We start from the raw sequence: 18,148 nt of genomic DNA, 5'->3' as shown, positions 1-18,148 counted from the left end.
GGAGCTGAAATATGAGAGTGGACAATGTGAACAACACATGGAAACACCTTAGCAACCACCTTAGCAACAAAGGCTACAGAATGGACGGGTGTTTGTGGGCATGTGCGAACAATCTGACCTAATCTCAAAGACGAAGTCGAGGTAACTTTGCATTTTTACTTACGTTCACCTCAAGTTTTGGAACTTTGACCATGTTTCACATCCGACTTCAGAACAGGATATAAATAACAGAAAATCACAGAAGCATGATATGTCCCTTTATATGTTCATGTTGTTACAGAGGAGATAAATTACATGTTTTTAACAGAAACGTGCTCACATCATTGCTGTGAGTGCAAAATGTAAAGCTGCAACAATTAATCAACTGATCAATCAACAGAAAATTAATCTGCAGTGATTTTGATAAATGCATAATTGTCTTTTTTTTAAAATAAATATTGCCTCTGAAGATGTATTTGTCTGCATGTGGTTGTTTTTGCTTGTTTTTTGCTTTTTGTCTTTGTAAAGCACTTTGTAATAAGTGCTATATACATAAACTATTGTTATAACTTTTTTTAGCTTCTCAAATTCATGAAAACATTTTTTGTTCTTTTTATAATATTCTTTTAATATGTGTATTTTCATTAAATTAATCTCTCATGGAATCTCTCTGCATGAACTCCTAAAAACCAGCACAGACACGAGTTGTTTCCTAAGTTGAGAAAGTTAATAAAAATAGTTTTTACTCCTAAAAGTAGGACAAAAATTGTGTCCCTCTGAGAAGTTTTGTCGTGTTAGAAGTAACTTCCTGCTCTGAGAAGTTTGATGAAAACGGATCTGAACTTTTTCCCGCAGGACGTGAATGCAGCATCATTACAACCACTCACATAAAAGAAAATAACTTACAAATGCAAAAACATTTGCTGAGATGCTTCTCAGTTTCTGTCCATCCTATCAGTGTCCTCTTTGATCAAACAGTGCGATTATCAATACTAGCTGTTGCCATGGTTACTTTATTATCTCTGCCGTACAGGGAGAGAGAGAGAGAGAGAGTGAAGAGGTTCGTGGTTCAGTTCCCAGTGAGAGCGACCTAGCTGAGGATTTTGTGGTAGGGGTGCAGAGGGAGGGAGGAGGTGAACGCCCGGATGTCGGTGATGAGCGCGGCGTCCTGGAGCGACGGCGAGGAGGCTGGCAGGAAGGTCAGCTCGCTCACTTCGCCGTAGGCCGAGGAGGGAGGGTTGTCGGGGCTGTCGGAGGCGCAGGAGGTGTTCTGCTCCGAGGGGTCGTTCTCCTCCAAACCGAAACCCACCACCTGATCCAGACACAAAACAAACCTGTTGTACTTTTCTCGTGTTCTGGTGCCATTAAATAAAACAAGTTTCCACCTTTAAAACTGCAAGAATTAACTGACTGACAGAAAATTAATCACCAACTATTTTTATCATCATTCAAGTCAAATTTTAAGCAAACATTTGATGGTTTCAGCTTTTTTTTTTCAGCAAGAGAATTTGCATCTTTTCTTTGTCTTAAAGTTTAGTAAAGTGAATGTTTTTGGGTTTTAGACCATTTATTAGACATTTGATAACATCACCTCAGGCTCTGACGGACATTTTTCACAGTTTTCTGATGTTTTATTGACCAAACGACTAATCGGTGAATTGTGTAAATAATTAAGCAGCCAGGGCTCCTTAATTACAGGTAGAAGCCAAATCTTTCTAGCTTTAAGTCAAAGACTGAATCTGAGAATGTGGATTCATCAAATGTTTGGCCTTTTTACCAGGAAAAATGACTGAAATGATTAATAGTTTATTAAAATAGTTTCAAACTAATTTTCTTTCTATCAACCAATCGATTGATCGACTAATAATGCAGGTATATTTGTCCCACAGCTGTTGTCTTTTCTAATGTGATGTTATAAATGTGTTTTAAGTACTTCCTAAAACATCTCATGGTTAGTTTGTTCATAGGATTGAATTATCTTCATTTAGTGCTTATTTTGTGATATTTCTTCATATCAGACAGTCGACGGGTGTCTGTCTCCAGCTTGTTAAATGGTTGATGGTCTTTGAAAACATCAGAGACAATATAGAAATAAGTCTGATATATTTTATTTTCAGATATATGAGTGTCGTCAATAAACCTTAACCTTTGTTTGGTAAAGAATTATGTCTAAATATTGATGGTTGCTAGAGTACAGCACTTTTAAAGGATCATATGTCGTTAGGTTTTCATGTTTTAGCAGATTAATTACAAACTGTGAATACATTCAATTCCTTCTGAGCATTTTCCAAATCATAACATCACTTTTCAAACTGATTTCCTTCCGTCCGAGCAGCCACTGGTTTCAGATCCTTCAATGAAAATCAATTTGTGGAGAAGAACAAAGTGAACGTGCCAAACCGATCCAAATAAAACATAAACATGTAAAATAATAATCGGTTATATTTTCTATCTTTGCATAAAATAAACTATAAAAGGCTGGAAAATTTCCAAAAGCTCAAATCAGTACAGTTTGTCTTATCTGTTGTTTCCCTTCATGTTTAAAAATTGTCAACTAACGTGTTGCTGAGAATTCAAATGAAGTCAGTGAAAAAGTGTCAGCAAACGTCCACAAACACAAACACATCACTCACATGTACGCTGAGCTTCCTGCTGCTGCTGTTTCTGTGCTCCAGGAACCAGGAAACCAGCTCCTCCTGAGTGAAGAGCTTCAGAGCCTCGATCTGCAGCAGAGACCAGAGCCGGTTAGACCAGAACCACAGACCAGAACCACAGACCAGAACCACAGACCAGAACCACAGACCTGCAGCCTTTTGCATCACATTCACTTTTTTTAAGTCCAGACTTGCCCTGGTTCTGGTTACACATCACTAAATGTATAAAGTTGGACCAAACACGTAGAGATTTATTGTTACTTTAATATTTATATCTACTAACTGCCAGGTGGAGCCGTTACACAGATGACTGCTACACAAACACAGTACAGATCCTGTTTAGACTGAAGTCTCACAATAAATATATTTGCATTTTTGCTGTTAATGCACATAGAAAGTACAATAACAAGCTTTGTGTCTCTTAACATCTCTGCTGTGTGCGCTCAGGTCTGCCTTCAGACTCAAAACAACATCTCAAAATAATGAATCATCTTAAAAGATGAGTTCACAATTTCTCAATTGTGTCTTAAAACAACAGTCAGGTGTACATATGAACATTGAAACATGTGTTTCTTGCTGTAATCATTCCTCCTGTTCATACTGACCATTAGAAGATCCCTTCATAATGACCTTACAATGGAAGTGATGGAGGACAAAATCCACAGTCTGAAGCTAATATGAAGCTTCAGCGTCCAAATGAGTCAAATCAAGTAGATATCTTTCAACGTTACAGTCTTTTTAGTGTCAAAGTTCCTCTTTTTGTTACTATACTTCCACCTGCAGCTCAACAGGGAAACACTGTCCGAGGAAACACAAAGAGGGAATTTGATGCTAAAAAGACTGTAAATGTGTCAGATATCCACTTGATATGACTAACTCAGACTGCTGAAGCTGAATAGAAGCTTCACACAGACTTTTAAATGACTGTGTGGACACACTGTGGATTTTATCCTCCATCACTTCCATTGAAAGCACATTTGAAGGATCTTTTAATATCCAGTATGAACAGGAGGAATGATTACAGCGAGGAAAACCTCTTTCACTGTTCATATAAACACCTGACTGTCCTTTAAGGCTCACTAACACCAGCATTTAAAACTTTTAAAGTTTGCAGCAAATTCAAATCATTCAAATGAAATGGCAGCGATCAGCTGGGGAGATGTACGTCCCTGTGACCAACAGAAGACTGAATTCAAACAGCTGACTTTTTGTTCCCTGTAAGAACTCTATTGAAACTGTCACCAGTTTGTTTTTCAGCAGTTGATATTGTAAAAGTTTTCTGTGTGTTTGTGAAATCCAGAATCTATCAGACTTTCTCTCTCAGGTGGGAAAATGACAGCAGAATGATTATAACACATTTTATCTGATACTTTATTATAATTATGGCTTAACTGTATATTAATAAATCTAAATGTTCAGACAATAAACTTTTTTCCAGCCCTGACTAGCAAAATAAAAATGATATCAGTATTACTGCTGACAGTGCAAACAGAACAGCTGTAAAACTGTGTCCGTTAGTGTTTATGAAGTCGATACCTGTTCATTGTTGTTTTGTGTTTACCTCCCGACTTCATCCTGTCTCATAGTTTTCTTGTTTATTTGCATAACTCTGTGGATTGATTTCACTTTCACAGGCCTTCACAGGATGCCGTATAGATATAATTCATGTGACGCACAGTTTATTGGAGAATATATCACTATACAGAAGGAAATATTTGTGTGTTTTACCTCCTTGTTGAGCCGGTCGAAGATGTACTGCTGTGTGACGACCTCAAACCAGTTGCGGTCCACTTCCTCTCCCAGGTGAGCGTCCTCGCACTCCTTCAGCTTGATCAGCGCCGTCACCTGGGTCCTAAAGGCCTCCTCGCTGAGACCCGACAAACGCTCGCCGAAACTGAGTAGGAACTCCTCGATTTTCGCGTCAACGAACTCAGTGCTGCGAAGACAAACTCAACGTTTATAACCTGCGGCGCTACACAGGAGTTAAAATTACAAGAGGTCAAGCTCACCTGAACTTGGTGGCCTGCGTTTCCACGGTGACGGAGAATCCCAGCACCCCTGAGGTGTTCCTGCAGGTCGGGTACACCTGGTACCTGGAGGTCAGAGGTCAGAGCGGTGGACAGTTAACAGGAGACGCAGAGAAAACATGATTAAATATTCTCTTTCACCTTAAAACAAACATTTAAAAAACTCTGTGGATTATCTGAGATAAGTGGAGCGTTCACAGATCATCTGGATATTGTTCACATCTAAGACATCTGTTGCTTTAACAGCGACATGATGCACATGATGTGGTTCGTTTATCTTTTATATTTTCCAGTTTTTGCAGTTGATACATTTTAAGTTTGAACACATTTCAATCTGTTGACGTTAATAAAGGTTGGAAAATACTTTCCTGTAGCTTCCATCACATAGATAGAAATAAAATAAATAGTCGTCAATGAATAAACTGGACTTTATTTTAAGTCTCCATATATTTAGCATTAATAATCAGTATATGAACTAGGGCTGCAAATAATTATTTTCATTATCAATGTTAATTATTTTCTTGATTAATCGATTAGATGTCACTCAGTGTTTCTTAAAGTCAGAGATGATGCCTCAAATGTCTTGTTTTGACAACTCAAAGATGTTCAGTTTACTGTCATCGAGACTAAAGAAACCAGAAAATATTCACATTTAACAAGCTGCAATCAGAGAATTTGGACATTTTTTTCTTAAAAAATGACTCAAAGTGATTAATTGATTATCAAAATAGTTGGCGATTGATTTAATCGTTGCAGTTCTAATATGAACATGTGGTTCTAAGCAGAACCACATGTTCATTAACGTGTTCATTAACGTATGAGTCAATGACTATAACTCCTCCTGTGTGACCTTCTATCTGCTCAGGACTTTTTAACACCTGTTTATGAAGGATCTTATTTTATCCATATGAGTAATTATGTAATTTAACTCTTTAAACATGAATTCATCATTTAAATATTAATATTAGACTTTATTTCCATTGTGGCCTGTTTGAATTCAACTTGCTCTCATTTCACACACATCTGTCCTCACTTCTGTAATCCTGGTTTTATCTGCTAATTTTTAAAAAGAACTAATACAAGTGGTGCCGTTTGTTAGTTTTCATGTGAAGTTGCTGATAAAATGGCTCCAACATGCCAAAGAATGTAGATTATCTATCTAACTCTCTCCTGCATTATGAGATTGTAATTAAACAAGAGGCAGTAAGTATATACAGGATTACTGAAGGTGTAAATCCTGTAAAAATGAACAAGAGTTACCCCAGTGTCTCCTTCGTCCTGAGGAAGTCGAAGCAGGGCTCCTCCATGTGCATCTGTGGAGACCGACAGAGACTCAGATTAACAGGAAAATCTGATTTCTGCAGTTAAAAAAAACAGACGGTGTTTTTCTTTTAGTTTAGTTTCGATGACATGGAGGTAAACATTTTAAAACTCACCACCATCAGCTCCATCAGGGCGTGCTCTCTGAGGTTCTTCAGCCCCGACTGGAACAGATTCAAGATTTATACACAACACAGATCAAAAGTCTGAAGAATAAAACACGACTTTCACTAGAAAGTTGAAATTAGATCATTTGATTGCAACCGAAACACATTTAATTTGACACGTCAGGTTACATCAACCTTAAACCAGTGAAACATGATGTACGGCAGCTAGGTTTCCTCCCCAGTACCCTACTGGTTAACATATGATACATAACCACAACGTCCGTGGTTTGATTCCAGCAGCAGACTTTGTAACGTGCCGTTCTCACTCACTCTCAACTCTCTTTAAGGTCAGTGTGGGGACTTTTTATTCAATCTTGTGGCCCAATGAGAGAAGTTCCATCTCTTTTAAGCAAAGGCAAAAGTCTAACAGTTAAAAAAAACAACTAAAAATTACAACACTGCAGATACAGGATGAGGATATAATTATGAAAGGGTAAAAAAGGGCATCAAACCAGAATAAGTGTGTGATAAAAGCCAAGTTAAAGCTCTACACCTCTCTCAGATCTATCACTGCAGGTACAGAAACATCAAAATTTAAAATCTGCCAAAGAAATCTGGTGATCCGTCTTCCCCACCTGGTAGTAGACGGTGACCTCAGAGTTGGCGTCTCCCTTGTTGAGAGACTTGACTTTACAGAGATGATGTTTCTGAGGCAGCTCCACCACCCGGAACAACACGGGGACCTCTGCTGGCAGCGGCTGGAACTGCAGCTTACTGCAGAGACAGAGATAGACCAGTCTGTACTGGGACCAGTTTGGCTGTGTGGTTGAGGATGTGATGTGGACTACAGCTGCAACTAACAAACATTTATTAAATGTAGTGATCATTTTGTCTTTAACACATCAGAAAACAGTTAAAAATGCCTTCACAATAAGCTCTGAGCACAAGGTGACATCATTACATCCAAAACAGTAAATTCATTTTAATCTACAACCAAAGAAAAGCAGTAAATTTGCTTGATAAACGACTTAAAAGACTCATAAATTATCAGAATAGTTGCTGATTAAAAAGTTCAACTAGTTTCAAATATATTGACTGATATTTGATGGTAGTGATATTTTCTAAGGCTGCAACTGACCAATCTGCTGATTATTTTCACTCATTGAATATTTTCTTCATTGATTAATTGTTTGGCCTATAAGAAATAATAATAATAAAAAAGAATTATCTAAAGCACAATGTGGCATCAAGTTGTCTGAACAACCGTCCAAAAGATATTCAATAAATCTCACTGGAAGAAAAGGAAAAGAAGAAAAGTCTCCAAATATTAGTAACGTTTTTCTTGATAAAAAATAATCAATTATCAGAAGAAACAGAGGATTTCTTTCTTCTGTTAAATAATAATAATGTTTCTAAATATGCCTTTTATGCAAAATGTATGAATCATAGTTTAACGCTGCAGTTTAGAGAAGTACGAGTGTAAAAGTGTCAACAATTAAGTTCTACTTTAAAAAGCACTAAAGTCATTTAGTTAAACTTTAAGTTTTGTGTTGATTGAAACACTAAACAGTTTGGATTCTGGGAGATGTCACAGAGACTCCTGACGCCATCATTACCAGTCACACCTTCACTGTAGATCACCTGGATTTAAGTTTTTATATTTATTATTAATTAAAACTGACCTTAAAACAAATTTATGCACAATCTTAAAACCTCAGAAGAAACCAAATTAGAAAAAGTCTCTACATATAAATATCCTGGAATATGTCTGGATGACGATCTTTCATACTAACATTGATCATCTTGTTCAGTCCACATTTTGAACTGTTTTAGATGATGGTGACATCCTGTATATGCAGACATCAGACTCACTAGAAACACCATTTATTATCATTCATGATCTCTTTTTTATCCCTCCAGTTACCCTGAACTTGGTTAAACATATTGTGCAATCTGCTTTTGGAATAATTTACTAGATGAAATTCATGTGGAAACGCTTCCTTGTAAAAGAGACGATGCATCTCAAGAGACTCCCGGTTAAAGTTATGTTTTAAAATTAAATGTAAATGTGGATAGACTTCAGGTTTTGGCTGTTAAAAATTTTACGGGATAACTTCATCATCGTCTTCTTCAAACTTCCAGCTGACTGAATGTAAAGTACCAAAAGTGTTTGCTGACGTGATGTGTATTCTCATCTATATTTCTCTATATTTATCTTGTTATATAAATTGAATTCTCATAGGCCTACATACTAAACAACGTTATTACTTTTTGTTTCTTTCTTCAACAGCCTGAAATATTATTCATGTCTCCACAGTTACTGCAGTTAACTGAAGCAGGATACTCACTCAGTGAAGTACTGCAGGAACTCTTTGGACTCCTGTTGGAGGAAACAAACTGCATGAGATTACAAATGTAAAAACTTTTATACATCTTCAGTGTGTGTGAGACAGTGTCAGTAAGTCTGGATAATCCACAGACTCGCTGTGAACAGTTTCCTGTTTCCAGCGAGGTAAAGAAGAAGAAAAGTTCGTATGAAAACTGTTCTGTTTTATCCAAAGTAAAATTGATGTTGAATTTATCACATTTTTTGATGCTGTTTACACCACAAACTACTTTTCATTCACCTCTATTGTTTTGTGTTGGAGGCATCTGAACCCATGAACCTAAACCCTGAATCTCAGCGTGTCTCACCGTGCTGGTGAAGTTTCCCTGCACCAGCCCCTCAGTGTACAGCTCCGCCTTCAGCCCGGTGACGAAGGTCATGAGGTCATCGACGGTCAGACCCTTCATGACGGCCTGATACTTCTGAATGACCGACCAGCGACAGTGCTCCAGGATCAACAGACGAACGTCCCTGCAGACAGCAGAGAGAGGGACGGTGTAGCATTTAAAGACAAAACACAGCTGAAACCTCTCCTGTGCTTTCATTCAGGAGTTTGGGTGTTTTCCTCCATGTGTTGTTCTGTCTGGTTGGTGTTCCTCATTGGTTCGCGGCAGATCTGAACACAATAATCAGACCAAAACAACCACACAGAGAAGAAGGCCCAGCAAGAAAGTTTGCTTTAACAAAACATGAACCGAACAACAAAACTCCAGAAACTTTGCAGGTTTGTTGCAGTTTTCAGGCAAAATAAACTGAGTTTATTTCAGTGTTTGTTTATCAGCATGGAAAAAGACTCCATAGAGATGAGTGTGTGTGTGTGTGTGACGTACTTTCCCAGTCTTTCTGGTTTGATGAGGATGTTGAAGTAGGTCTTCTTCAGCTGTTCTGAAAACATGGCGAAGACTCCCGGCTCAGCAGTGAACTCGGCCAGATGATCCACGATCAGCTTCAACAGCAGCTGGAGGAAGGAAGGAGTCATTGTGTTTGAATCTCTTCCCTCATCAGTAATTAATGGTTCATGTCTTTGACTCTGAGCTGTGTTTCTTTATTTTCAAACCATCATAATTAGTTCTTGGTTGAAACCTCTGACCTGTACGTCTCTCCTGGTTTTGGTTTCAGCTTTTTTTTCACAGTTTCATTTTTGCAGGTTTTCTAATTTTTCATCACAATTCCAATTCTGCTTGTTTACTGTGTTTGTTAGAAATGGCAATGTAAACAAACAATCATTTAACATCAGTGTCATTTCAAAATGATTAAAAAAAACAACAATATTTTCATTACTTGTTAATGTAGTCAATAAAATGTCAGTTTTTAGGAACCTATATGAGGCTTGTTTATCTAAATGTGTCTCAAATCCTGCACATGAGACTTGTTGACAAACCAATAACATGTTAGTTCATCTCTTGTTTTAAACAAACAAACAAACAAACAAACAGGAGGAAATAGTGTTTTTGTTGGGGACTATTTCCAGCGGCGGATGATGATCTCTCAAGATCATCAAAGATTGTTTCCGTCCAGCTGTTTTTATGCACGTTGACGAAACAAACTGGCAGATCAATTATTGAATTTATTTGTGTGTTGGTTTAGTTTTACTTTCTAAAGGTTCATGTTAAAAGTATAGACTTAAAAATGTACAAAAACAATGAGAATTTTAATGAAAACGTGTGGTTTTGTTCCTGCAAGTTGTGGAGCTTCTTAAGATGCTTTCAGCCTCCTACGAGAAGGTGGGAGTCGCTCATTAATCTCAGCTGGATTTTAGGATCTGCTTTTGAGAAATGAGGAGACTCTAACGTTCCTTCAATGAACACATGAAACAAACAGAAATGTCACATTTCCATCATGTTTTCCATCGTTTGAACTTTAACTGCTGCTCTCCTATTGACGTCATCTCGTTGTGTCTTCTTCTGCAACAGTTTAATGGCACCGACTGGAGAATTAACGGCACCAGCTGTTTATCTCCTAATATTCACACAACAGTGGTTAAAACACTGCATGTGTGTGTGTGCGTGTGTGTGTGTGTGTGTGTGTGTGTGTGTGTGTGTGTGTGTGTTTACTCACCGGCAGTTTGTGGTTGAAGCCTTTCAGTCGGATCACCAGGCCGTGCTCTCCGGCCACCAGCTTGTACTCCAGCTGAGCCACGTCGGCCTCGTATGCCGGTTCTGCCAGGTTGTGAGCCAAGATGTTCACGAAGAGGTCAAATAGCAGCAGACTGAAGGAGAATCAGCACAGTTAAACACAGCAGACTGTGCTCTGACTATATATAGAATGACTATGGTCATTTTCCATGAATGTTCACAGCAGTTAGCTAAATGCAAATAATGTTTAACTTTTCTCAAAAAGCAGAGGTGGTTGCATGTATTTTTGTTAAACTGAAGTGTATCTATCAGCAGTAAGTTCACATTATTTAGAGCCATGTTTTGTTAATGTTTTGTTTGTTTTCCACCACTAGGGGGAGTAGTGCTGCTGTCAGTTAGGCAGAGGTTAATATAATCAAGGGATTACTTGACACAGATGTTGCTGTGTCAGTTTTTGACCCTGCAGTAATGATTGTAAATGAATATTATGTTTTCTTTTGTCTATGATTGGGAAACAGACTTATTACAGAGAAAGTGGATGTACTCTGTTTGTTTTAGAAAACCTACAGACTGCAAAGAGGTCACTACAACATTCATGTGTGTCGATGGTCTCTTACTTCTCAGGACTCTTCTGAATCATCGGGGAGATCAGGTTGAAACGAATATAAGCTGAAAGACAGAAAAAGACACAATCATAGTGTTAAATTTAGTTTATCTTATTTATTTGCACAAATGACAAGACAAAAAAGCTCATAGTGCATTAAATGTGTAAAAAACCCAAAAGGGCTCATGAAGACATCTCACCAAAAAAAAGTTAAAGAGACAAACAAACAAAAAAAGCAGCTGAATATTCAGCCATGACAGAGTTTGATGTGTTGGAGGACAGAAAGTGTAGTTTAGTGTTAGAAAAGATTTTCAAAGTCATGGCTGAATATTTATCAGATTTCTGCAACAACTCAACTCTCGCAAGATTTCAGAACGAGACTTCTCCTTGAGCGAGACTTGGTGAGACACAATAACAAACATTATTTCTCTGTATGGTTCATTATAATGTTGTCAGACACTTATAATAACAATCTGAGCCAATCAGTAGCAAAAACACTTGTAGTGGACGTCCACTGATGGGCCGCTGGGTTACACTGCAGCCTGTTTGTCTGCTGCCAGTTGAAGCGTTCTCGCTCAGTACTGGACCAGTTTCAAAGACTGTTGTCCTCGTTAGTCACTTAGACACAAAATGATGGGAAAATAGGGTCCAGGTTGAAAAATACCAAAGATTCCCTTTAAATAAACCACTTTTGATATTATGAAACCTATAATCCCCAGTTATCCAGCCTCCACCATTCCAACCTTGTTATAGCTGACAATTACTGATTAAAGAAATTATTATAAAAATGTTTAGAACAATTTGCAATTTTAATTAATCAATCCTTCAAGCATTTTTTTCAGCAAAAAAACCATGAATTCACTTTTTTCAGCTTCTTGAATGTGAATATTTACTGGTTTTAAGAGTTTTCTCTGATAATGAACTCAATATCTTTTGCTTTCAGACTGTTGTTCGGACAAAACAACAAACTAAAATCTGTCAACTTGGGTTCAGGGAAACTGCAACGGGTATTTTTCTTTATCTTTAGGCATTTAAAAAAGGCATTAATTGAGAAAACGATCTATAGATGAACTGATAATTGGTAAAAAATGTTCATCTTAGTGCTAAAATAACAACAAACATCCCTCACAGAGCACAGCTTTATCTGACAATATGAACTGTACCCACCTTTAGGTATCTTGAACTTGTTGTCCTTCTTGTACCACAGACTGCCTCGGTCATTGTTGACTATCCTCACAGGAAACTCTGATTCTGGACTGTCGAACGCTTTCAGAGTGAAATCCGTCGCTTCAGCAGGAAAAAGAGAAGAAATCTGCTGATCGAACAGCTGCTAAACATGTTGGCCTCGTTTTTTTTATACGTTTACACAGACTGATGGAATATAAATATGTTATTCAGCTCCTGGTTGTTGCTTTAAATAATAATAAATAGTACACTTAAGTAGATTTTCATGTGAATTTAAATTTCCCTCCAGACAGTCAGTATTGTTGAATGTGTGTGTTTGTTTGTACTGACCTATGAACTTGTTCTCAGCAGGAAGGTGGAGTTCAGGGTTGACTTCGAAGTCTCCTGCCCAGCGCTGAGTCCACTCCTCTGGGATATCTGACGAGACAAAACAAACATATCAGACCCTTTTATTCAGTTCTCTGGTCTGAATAAAAAGGTCTCATTCTGTCTCCAAGGTAACCAGGAGAACCGAGGACACAGGATGACACTCGGAGCAGAGAGAATTATTCGCAGTATGCAGCAGAAAACAAGCTCCAGTTCACAAAACATGTTAACCGATGAAAGTGACGCAGCTAAAAACAAGAAGCTGCTACGTTACCTAAAATACAATATAATATAGATGTCCGTCCTGTGGAGGTGTGTGCAGGGGTGTGTGTGTGTGTGTGTGTGTGTGTAGGTGTGTGTGTGTGTGTGTGTGTGTGTGTGTGTGTCGTACCCTCCATGTTATAGCAGGTACCGAACCATTTCTCTCTGAGCGGACAGTGACCTTCGTTCTCTGGTGACAACAGCAGCAGGTTTGATCTGTCCGGAGTCAGCAGGGACAGAGCTGCACTGATCACCTGCACGCACACACACGCACGCACACACACACACACACACACACACGCACACACACATATATATATATACACACACACACACACACACACACACGCACGCACACACACGCACGCACACGCACGCACACGCACGCACGCACACACACACACACACACACACACACACGCACGCACACACATACACACACATATATACACACACACACACACACACACACAAATACACACATTTTTACAGGACACCGTATAAATGTTATTACCCAAGCATCAATATATTTCATATTTTTAAACCTTACACTTCTACTTTAGATAAATTAATTAATTAATGAATGAATCAAATTTTTTTTTTTGCTATTTTCTGACATTTTATAGACAAAACAATCCATAGATTTGGCAGATTAACTGATAATGGAAATAGCTGCAGAGTTTAGAGTGTGTTGTCAGGCTGATTCTGGATCAGAGTCTGGGTCCTGGTCCTGGTTACCTCCATGTCGTACTCAAACATGAGCTGGTCTCCGGTCAGGAAGTCCTCTTTGGGAAACAGCTGCATGTTCTCACAGATGTTCTCCACAAACTCGATCGGATCCGTCTGATCAAACAGAAACACGAGAGAGATGTTCACAGGTTCGACTCCTTCACAAACTGCTGATAAAAGCTTCGGTCAAATAGCGTTTCTGTTATTATTAGAGCAAACGAGAATGATAAAAGTTTTCATGTGTTTGTTTGTTACTTAGATGCTTGTGGAAGCTTCATATACTTTGTATTTACCCAGTTAATTATTAGTCATTTTATTATAATAAACAAACTTTTTTACTTGGAAACACAGTCGGGAAAAACATTCTTGCTACACACACATATGCAGGATTATTAGTACTAACTGTTTATATCCAGAGGACTGATCTAATTTAATCTGAAGTCTATTAATTCTATTCTTCTAATTATTATTATTGTAGCTTCAGTGATCACAGCTAATGAAGTGTTTCCCTGAAGCTGATTAATTTTAGCGTTTGCACACAGCAGACTCTGATTGTTCATCACCTGCTGACAGACACAAGTGTGCTGCGTCATTATGTGGCTGTAAACACATTAATTTCCCCTCAGAGAGAATATTTATGCTGCAGTACCTGCTCCTGATAGTGGAACTCGTTGGCTTCAATCTTCTGAATTTCCTCGTAGATCCTGGAAGATAAAGATGTTTGCTGAAATATGAAGCTTCTCAGAGCAACAAGACACTAAAGTAAACATTCAAACAAGGACAAAAATCTGGAAATATGAGTGTTTTTACATGCACATAATTCTGATTATTGTAGACTTTCTGCATTTACTTGATTCATTTAAAAGAACATTTTTAGGGCCTGTATTTTGTGTTTGTTTCTTTCTTTCTTATTATTCCACCACTTCACACCTAAATTTGACCCCCTAAACATGCTCAAAAACTCAAATTTGGCACGCACATGAGGTCTGGTGAAAAATTTGATAAAATGTAAAAATTAACCCACAAAGTGCTAAAATGTGCTCTCTAGCGCCACCTATGTAACTAAAATGGCCGCCGCGGCCCGTAGGAATGTTGTAGAGAGATCGAACAAAAAAACTCAATTATTCGTCTCATCAAGACCTACAAATCATACACTGACACCCCTGACCTAAATCCAACAGGAAGTCTGCAATGAGCCTGTCAATATAAGACTTTGGCTCAATTTTGGCCCCTGAACAAACGCTATCTCCTCTGAGGGCATCAATGGTATCAATTTCAAACTTTGACACATGACTTATGACACTGTGCTGAAAAAAAGTTTGTAATAACGCGAACGGTTTGGATGTTATAAGCCAAAAGTTGCAGTGCCACATCACCCTTACAATGCAAAACAATGGGGAGGCATGAACTTTGTGTCAAACAGAGGCTTCTGATGTCTAAACTATAAGTCTGACCACTTTCAAACCTGTATCACAATAGAACAATACTATAAATTTGAATTTCACTTTGTTGGTAAAATCACACATCTGAACCAGTCCACTGCTAAAATGAGCTCTTCTTTGTTTAGAAACAATATGTATATGCTAAATGTCTTTGAAGAAGCAGCCTTTACACCACTCAGGGTTTTTTTTTTTAAAGCAAATTGTTTTATTGGCATATAAAATTGCCCCCCACCCCTCGAATTTCATCAGGTGGGGGACAATGATATAGTTTGATGCAGTATGTTGGTTTTCCTCCAGTCCTCCCCAATTTTTTGAGTCACCAGCCGCCACTGGTGTGGGGGTTGAATGCAGCTCATTTTTGTAGGATACAGCAGAAAGGCTTATATACATACAGTACATTATATACAAACTTTGTATGAAGTTTGGTGTTATTATCATTTATTTTACAATAATTATAAGTCTTATATGTATAATACAGTAGTGGGGATGACCTATGAGGGGAAGGGAAAAAATGGAGTGAGAGTGACAGTTTAGTGATAAAGTGATGCAGAAAAATACCATCAAAACTAAAATTTGTGGCTCTGTACTGCAGTTTTTCCTTTATTAGGGCCCGAGCACCTAGCGGTTCACTCACACTCTCCATTCAAATATATGAGTATTTTTCTGTGTCCAGCTGCAGTTACTTATTGTCTCTACACACCTGACAGTACACATGTCAATCAAACTTTGACCAGGTCATGTGGGTCAAAAGTCTTTACTTTTCTAAAAATAGACTTGATGAAAATTAGGAAATTAATTTGTTTTACACACAAACTCATCAAGAGTTTTCAATTTACTAATTAAAATTCAAGTGAATGGGCCCAAAACTTGCATAATTTTGATGACAGGTGTGAGCAAGGCAGACATGTCTCACCCTGCAGAAAATTCTCATCCTCACATTTGATGTTTCGCCATGACAGAGGAAGTTGCTATAACTTTATTGTAAATGCTCCAGTCTGCACCAAACTTTACATGTTTGATAAGAGTCCCGGCCTGAACACGTCCACATGACAATATTCCATCAGTGATGCAAACTGGCTGAATAGCGCCCCCTACGAAATTTCAGCAAAGCAGCCCCAGCAGCAGGCAAAATAGTGGACAAAGGAAGTGATGTTTATCTCCTTCTTGCACTGTCTGAAAACAGCCCGGGTCTGAAGACATCTACATGTCCGTGACAGAAGACCTTCGATTGCGTTGCAGCCTGACGTACGCAGAGGCGCGAGGGCCCGTTCATCGCTGCTTGCAGCTTTAATTTTATGTTTGATTTGTGGAAACTGGATTTTTAAAATAACGCAGTGACATCTGAACTCATTTTGGTAAGACAGATTTCATGTCCACCAGAAAAGAAAACAGAGAAACTGGATGTGACATCACACAACGGTGAGAAGTCAAGCAATGTCGTGTTTAAAGTCTCCCTGCACTACAACTTACACAAGTGTGATGTGGAAACTTGAAGCCTCCAAAGGAAACATCTTGTGTCCAGCAGGTAATCTTTTGAAGTGAACAATATTTATATATTGATAGATTCAGATTTTTTTTACATGAAGGAGAAGGATTTTGGACAAAATGGACAAATTTCTATTCACAGAGTATTTTTATATGTCTTGTCTGGAGGGGATCTTTAGGGGAACAATAATAAATAAATATAGACATTAACGCTAGTTTTGATACTAATGAAGTTGAAAACATATTCATATGACGGGTCACAGCTTTACAGAGTTGTAAAGTGTGAGGGGCCGCTGCTTCCGAAAGTGCTTTTCTCCATTTTGAATTCACATCTAAAATGTTTTCCTTAATCGATCTCCTCAATGTTACTTAAATAAACTCAGGACTCTCCCAGATAATCTAACAATCACATAGGTTTATATTATGACCACCAGATTTGTTTGACATTTTGATGGACAGCTCTAAATACTACAATACCCATGAGCCTCCGCTGCCGTTTCTATGGAGAAGAAGCCAGTCAGAGAGGCGAATCAAACGCTACTGCATTTCATTTAGGGGAAAAAAAACGTGTTGCCATGGTTACTGAAGTCATCCACAATTGGCACAAAATGTAACAGTGAATTGATTCGAGCTGCAGATTGTGTTTTCAGTTTTCTCAGCAGGGTAATCTTTAGTTTCCCTGCTGTCGCTGTTGGCAGCACACATAACAGAATCTGAAGCTCAGTGATTGGATGTTTCCTGCTGTCTTATATCTTCAACTTTTATCAAAGAATTGTGTTCAAAGAAATATTTTTTGCCACAGTTGTTCATCTTTTTTTTACTGATGATTCAACCAGGATACTAATAATTCAATGCAGGAAACACTTGACCAGGTTTCTGACAGTGTTTTTTGTTACTGTAGTGATGCAATCTTGAATTCAAAATGTGTGTGTGTATGTGTGTGTATGTGTGTATGTGTGTATGTATGTGTATGTGTGTGTATGTGTGTGTGTGTGTGTGTGTATATATGTGTATGTGTATGTGTGTGTATGTGTGTGTGTGTGTGTGTGTGTGTGTGTGTGTGTGTGTGTGTGTGTGTGTGTGTGTGTGTGTGTGGAGCCTGACCTCTGCTGAGGGCCCAGAGTCTGGAGCATCTTCAGGTACTGGAACACCAAATGAACTACCTGCACAGAGGACAGAAAAGCTTTGAGTGAGGGAAGGAAACTAAAGCATTTAGAAATAAAAAAAACAACTATTAACATTTATCTTTATTTGTTAGTGACCCCATTTGAACAGCTGAGCGACCTTGAAACTAAAACCAGCATCATCATCATCATGTCTGGAAGATGCAGCCAGTGCAGAGAAGCAGTACCACTAACGGCCACTAGATGCTGCCTCTGAAATCTCTTCTGCCTGCCTTCTATCAGGAAATATGTTTTTTCCACAAGTTAAGGTCTCAATCGATACATTTACTTTGGTTTGGTGATCAATTAAAGTTAAAGTGATCTGCAGACAGTTCTGTTGTTTCAACGGCTTCTTTCAGGCATGA

At 38.3% G+C, this 18,148-nt stretch overlaps 1 protein-coding gene across 1 annotated transcript in view; it reads right to left on the bottom strand.

Moving 5' to 3' along the window:
- Positions 1-240: 240 nt before the first annotated feature.
- Positions 241-18,148, bottom strand: part of nrd1b (nardilysin b (N-arginine dibasic convertase)) — a 31,599-nt gene continuing 13,691 nt past the window's right edge. The window contains exons 14-31 of the mRNA XM_042417116.1: positions 17,725-17,783; positions 14,343-14,397; positions 13,703-13,807; positions 13,095-13,218; positions 12,668-12,754; positions 12,320-12,439; positions 11,166-11,217; positions 10,532-10,682; positions 9,304-9,431; positions 8,782-8,944; positions 8,436-8,467; positions 6,723-6,861; positions 6,097-6,144; positions 5,921-5,973; positions 4,643-4,726; positions 4,362-4,569; positions 2,613-2,702; positions 241-1,291 (exon numbers count right to left, since the gene is read on the bottom strand). Of these exons, the coding sequence (XP_042273050.1) occupies positions 1,070-1,291; positions 2,613-2,702; positions 4,362-4,569; positions 4,643-4,726; positions 5,921-5,973; positions 6,097-6,144; positions 6,723-6,861; positions 8,436-8,467; positions 8,782-8,944; positions 9,304-9,431; positions 10,532-10,682; positions 11,166-11,217; positions 12,320-12,439; positions 12,668-12,754; positions 13,095-13,218; positions 13,703-13,807; positions 14,343-14,397; positions 17,725-17,783 (1,920 nt within the window). The 3' untranslated portion in view covers positions 241-1,069. The remainder of the gene's footprint in view (positions 1,292-2,612; positions 2,703-4,361; positions 4,570-4,642; positions 4,727-5,920; positions 5,974-6,096; positions 6,145-6,722; positions 6,862-8,435; positions 8,468-8,781; positions 8,945-9,303; positions 9,432-10,531; positions 10,683-11,165; positions 11,218-12,319; positions 12,440-12,667; positions 12,755-13,094; positions 13,219-13,702; positions 13,808-14,342; positions 14,398-17,724; positions 17,784-18,148) is intronic.

Source organism: Thunnus maccoyii, chromosome 7 (genome assembly GCF_910596095.1).
Source record: "Thunnus maccoyii chromosome 7, fThuMac1.1, whole genome shotgun sequence".
NCBI lineage: Eukaryota > Metazoa > Chordata > Actinopteri > Scombriformes > Scombridae > Thunnus > Thunnus maccoyii.
Note: the sequence above shows the minus strand (reverse complement) of the source record. Positions and strands in the feature narration are given on the sequence as shown.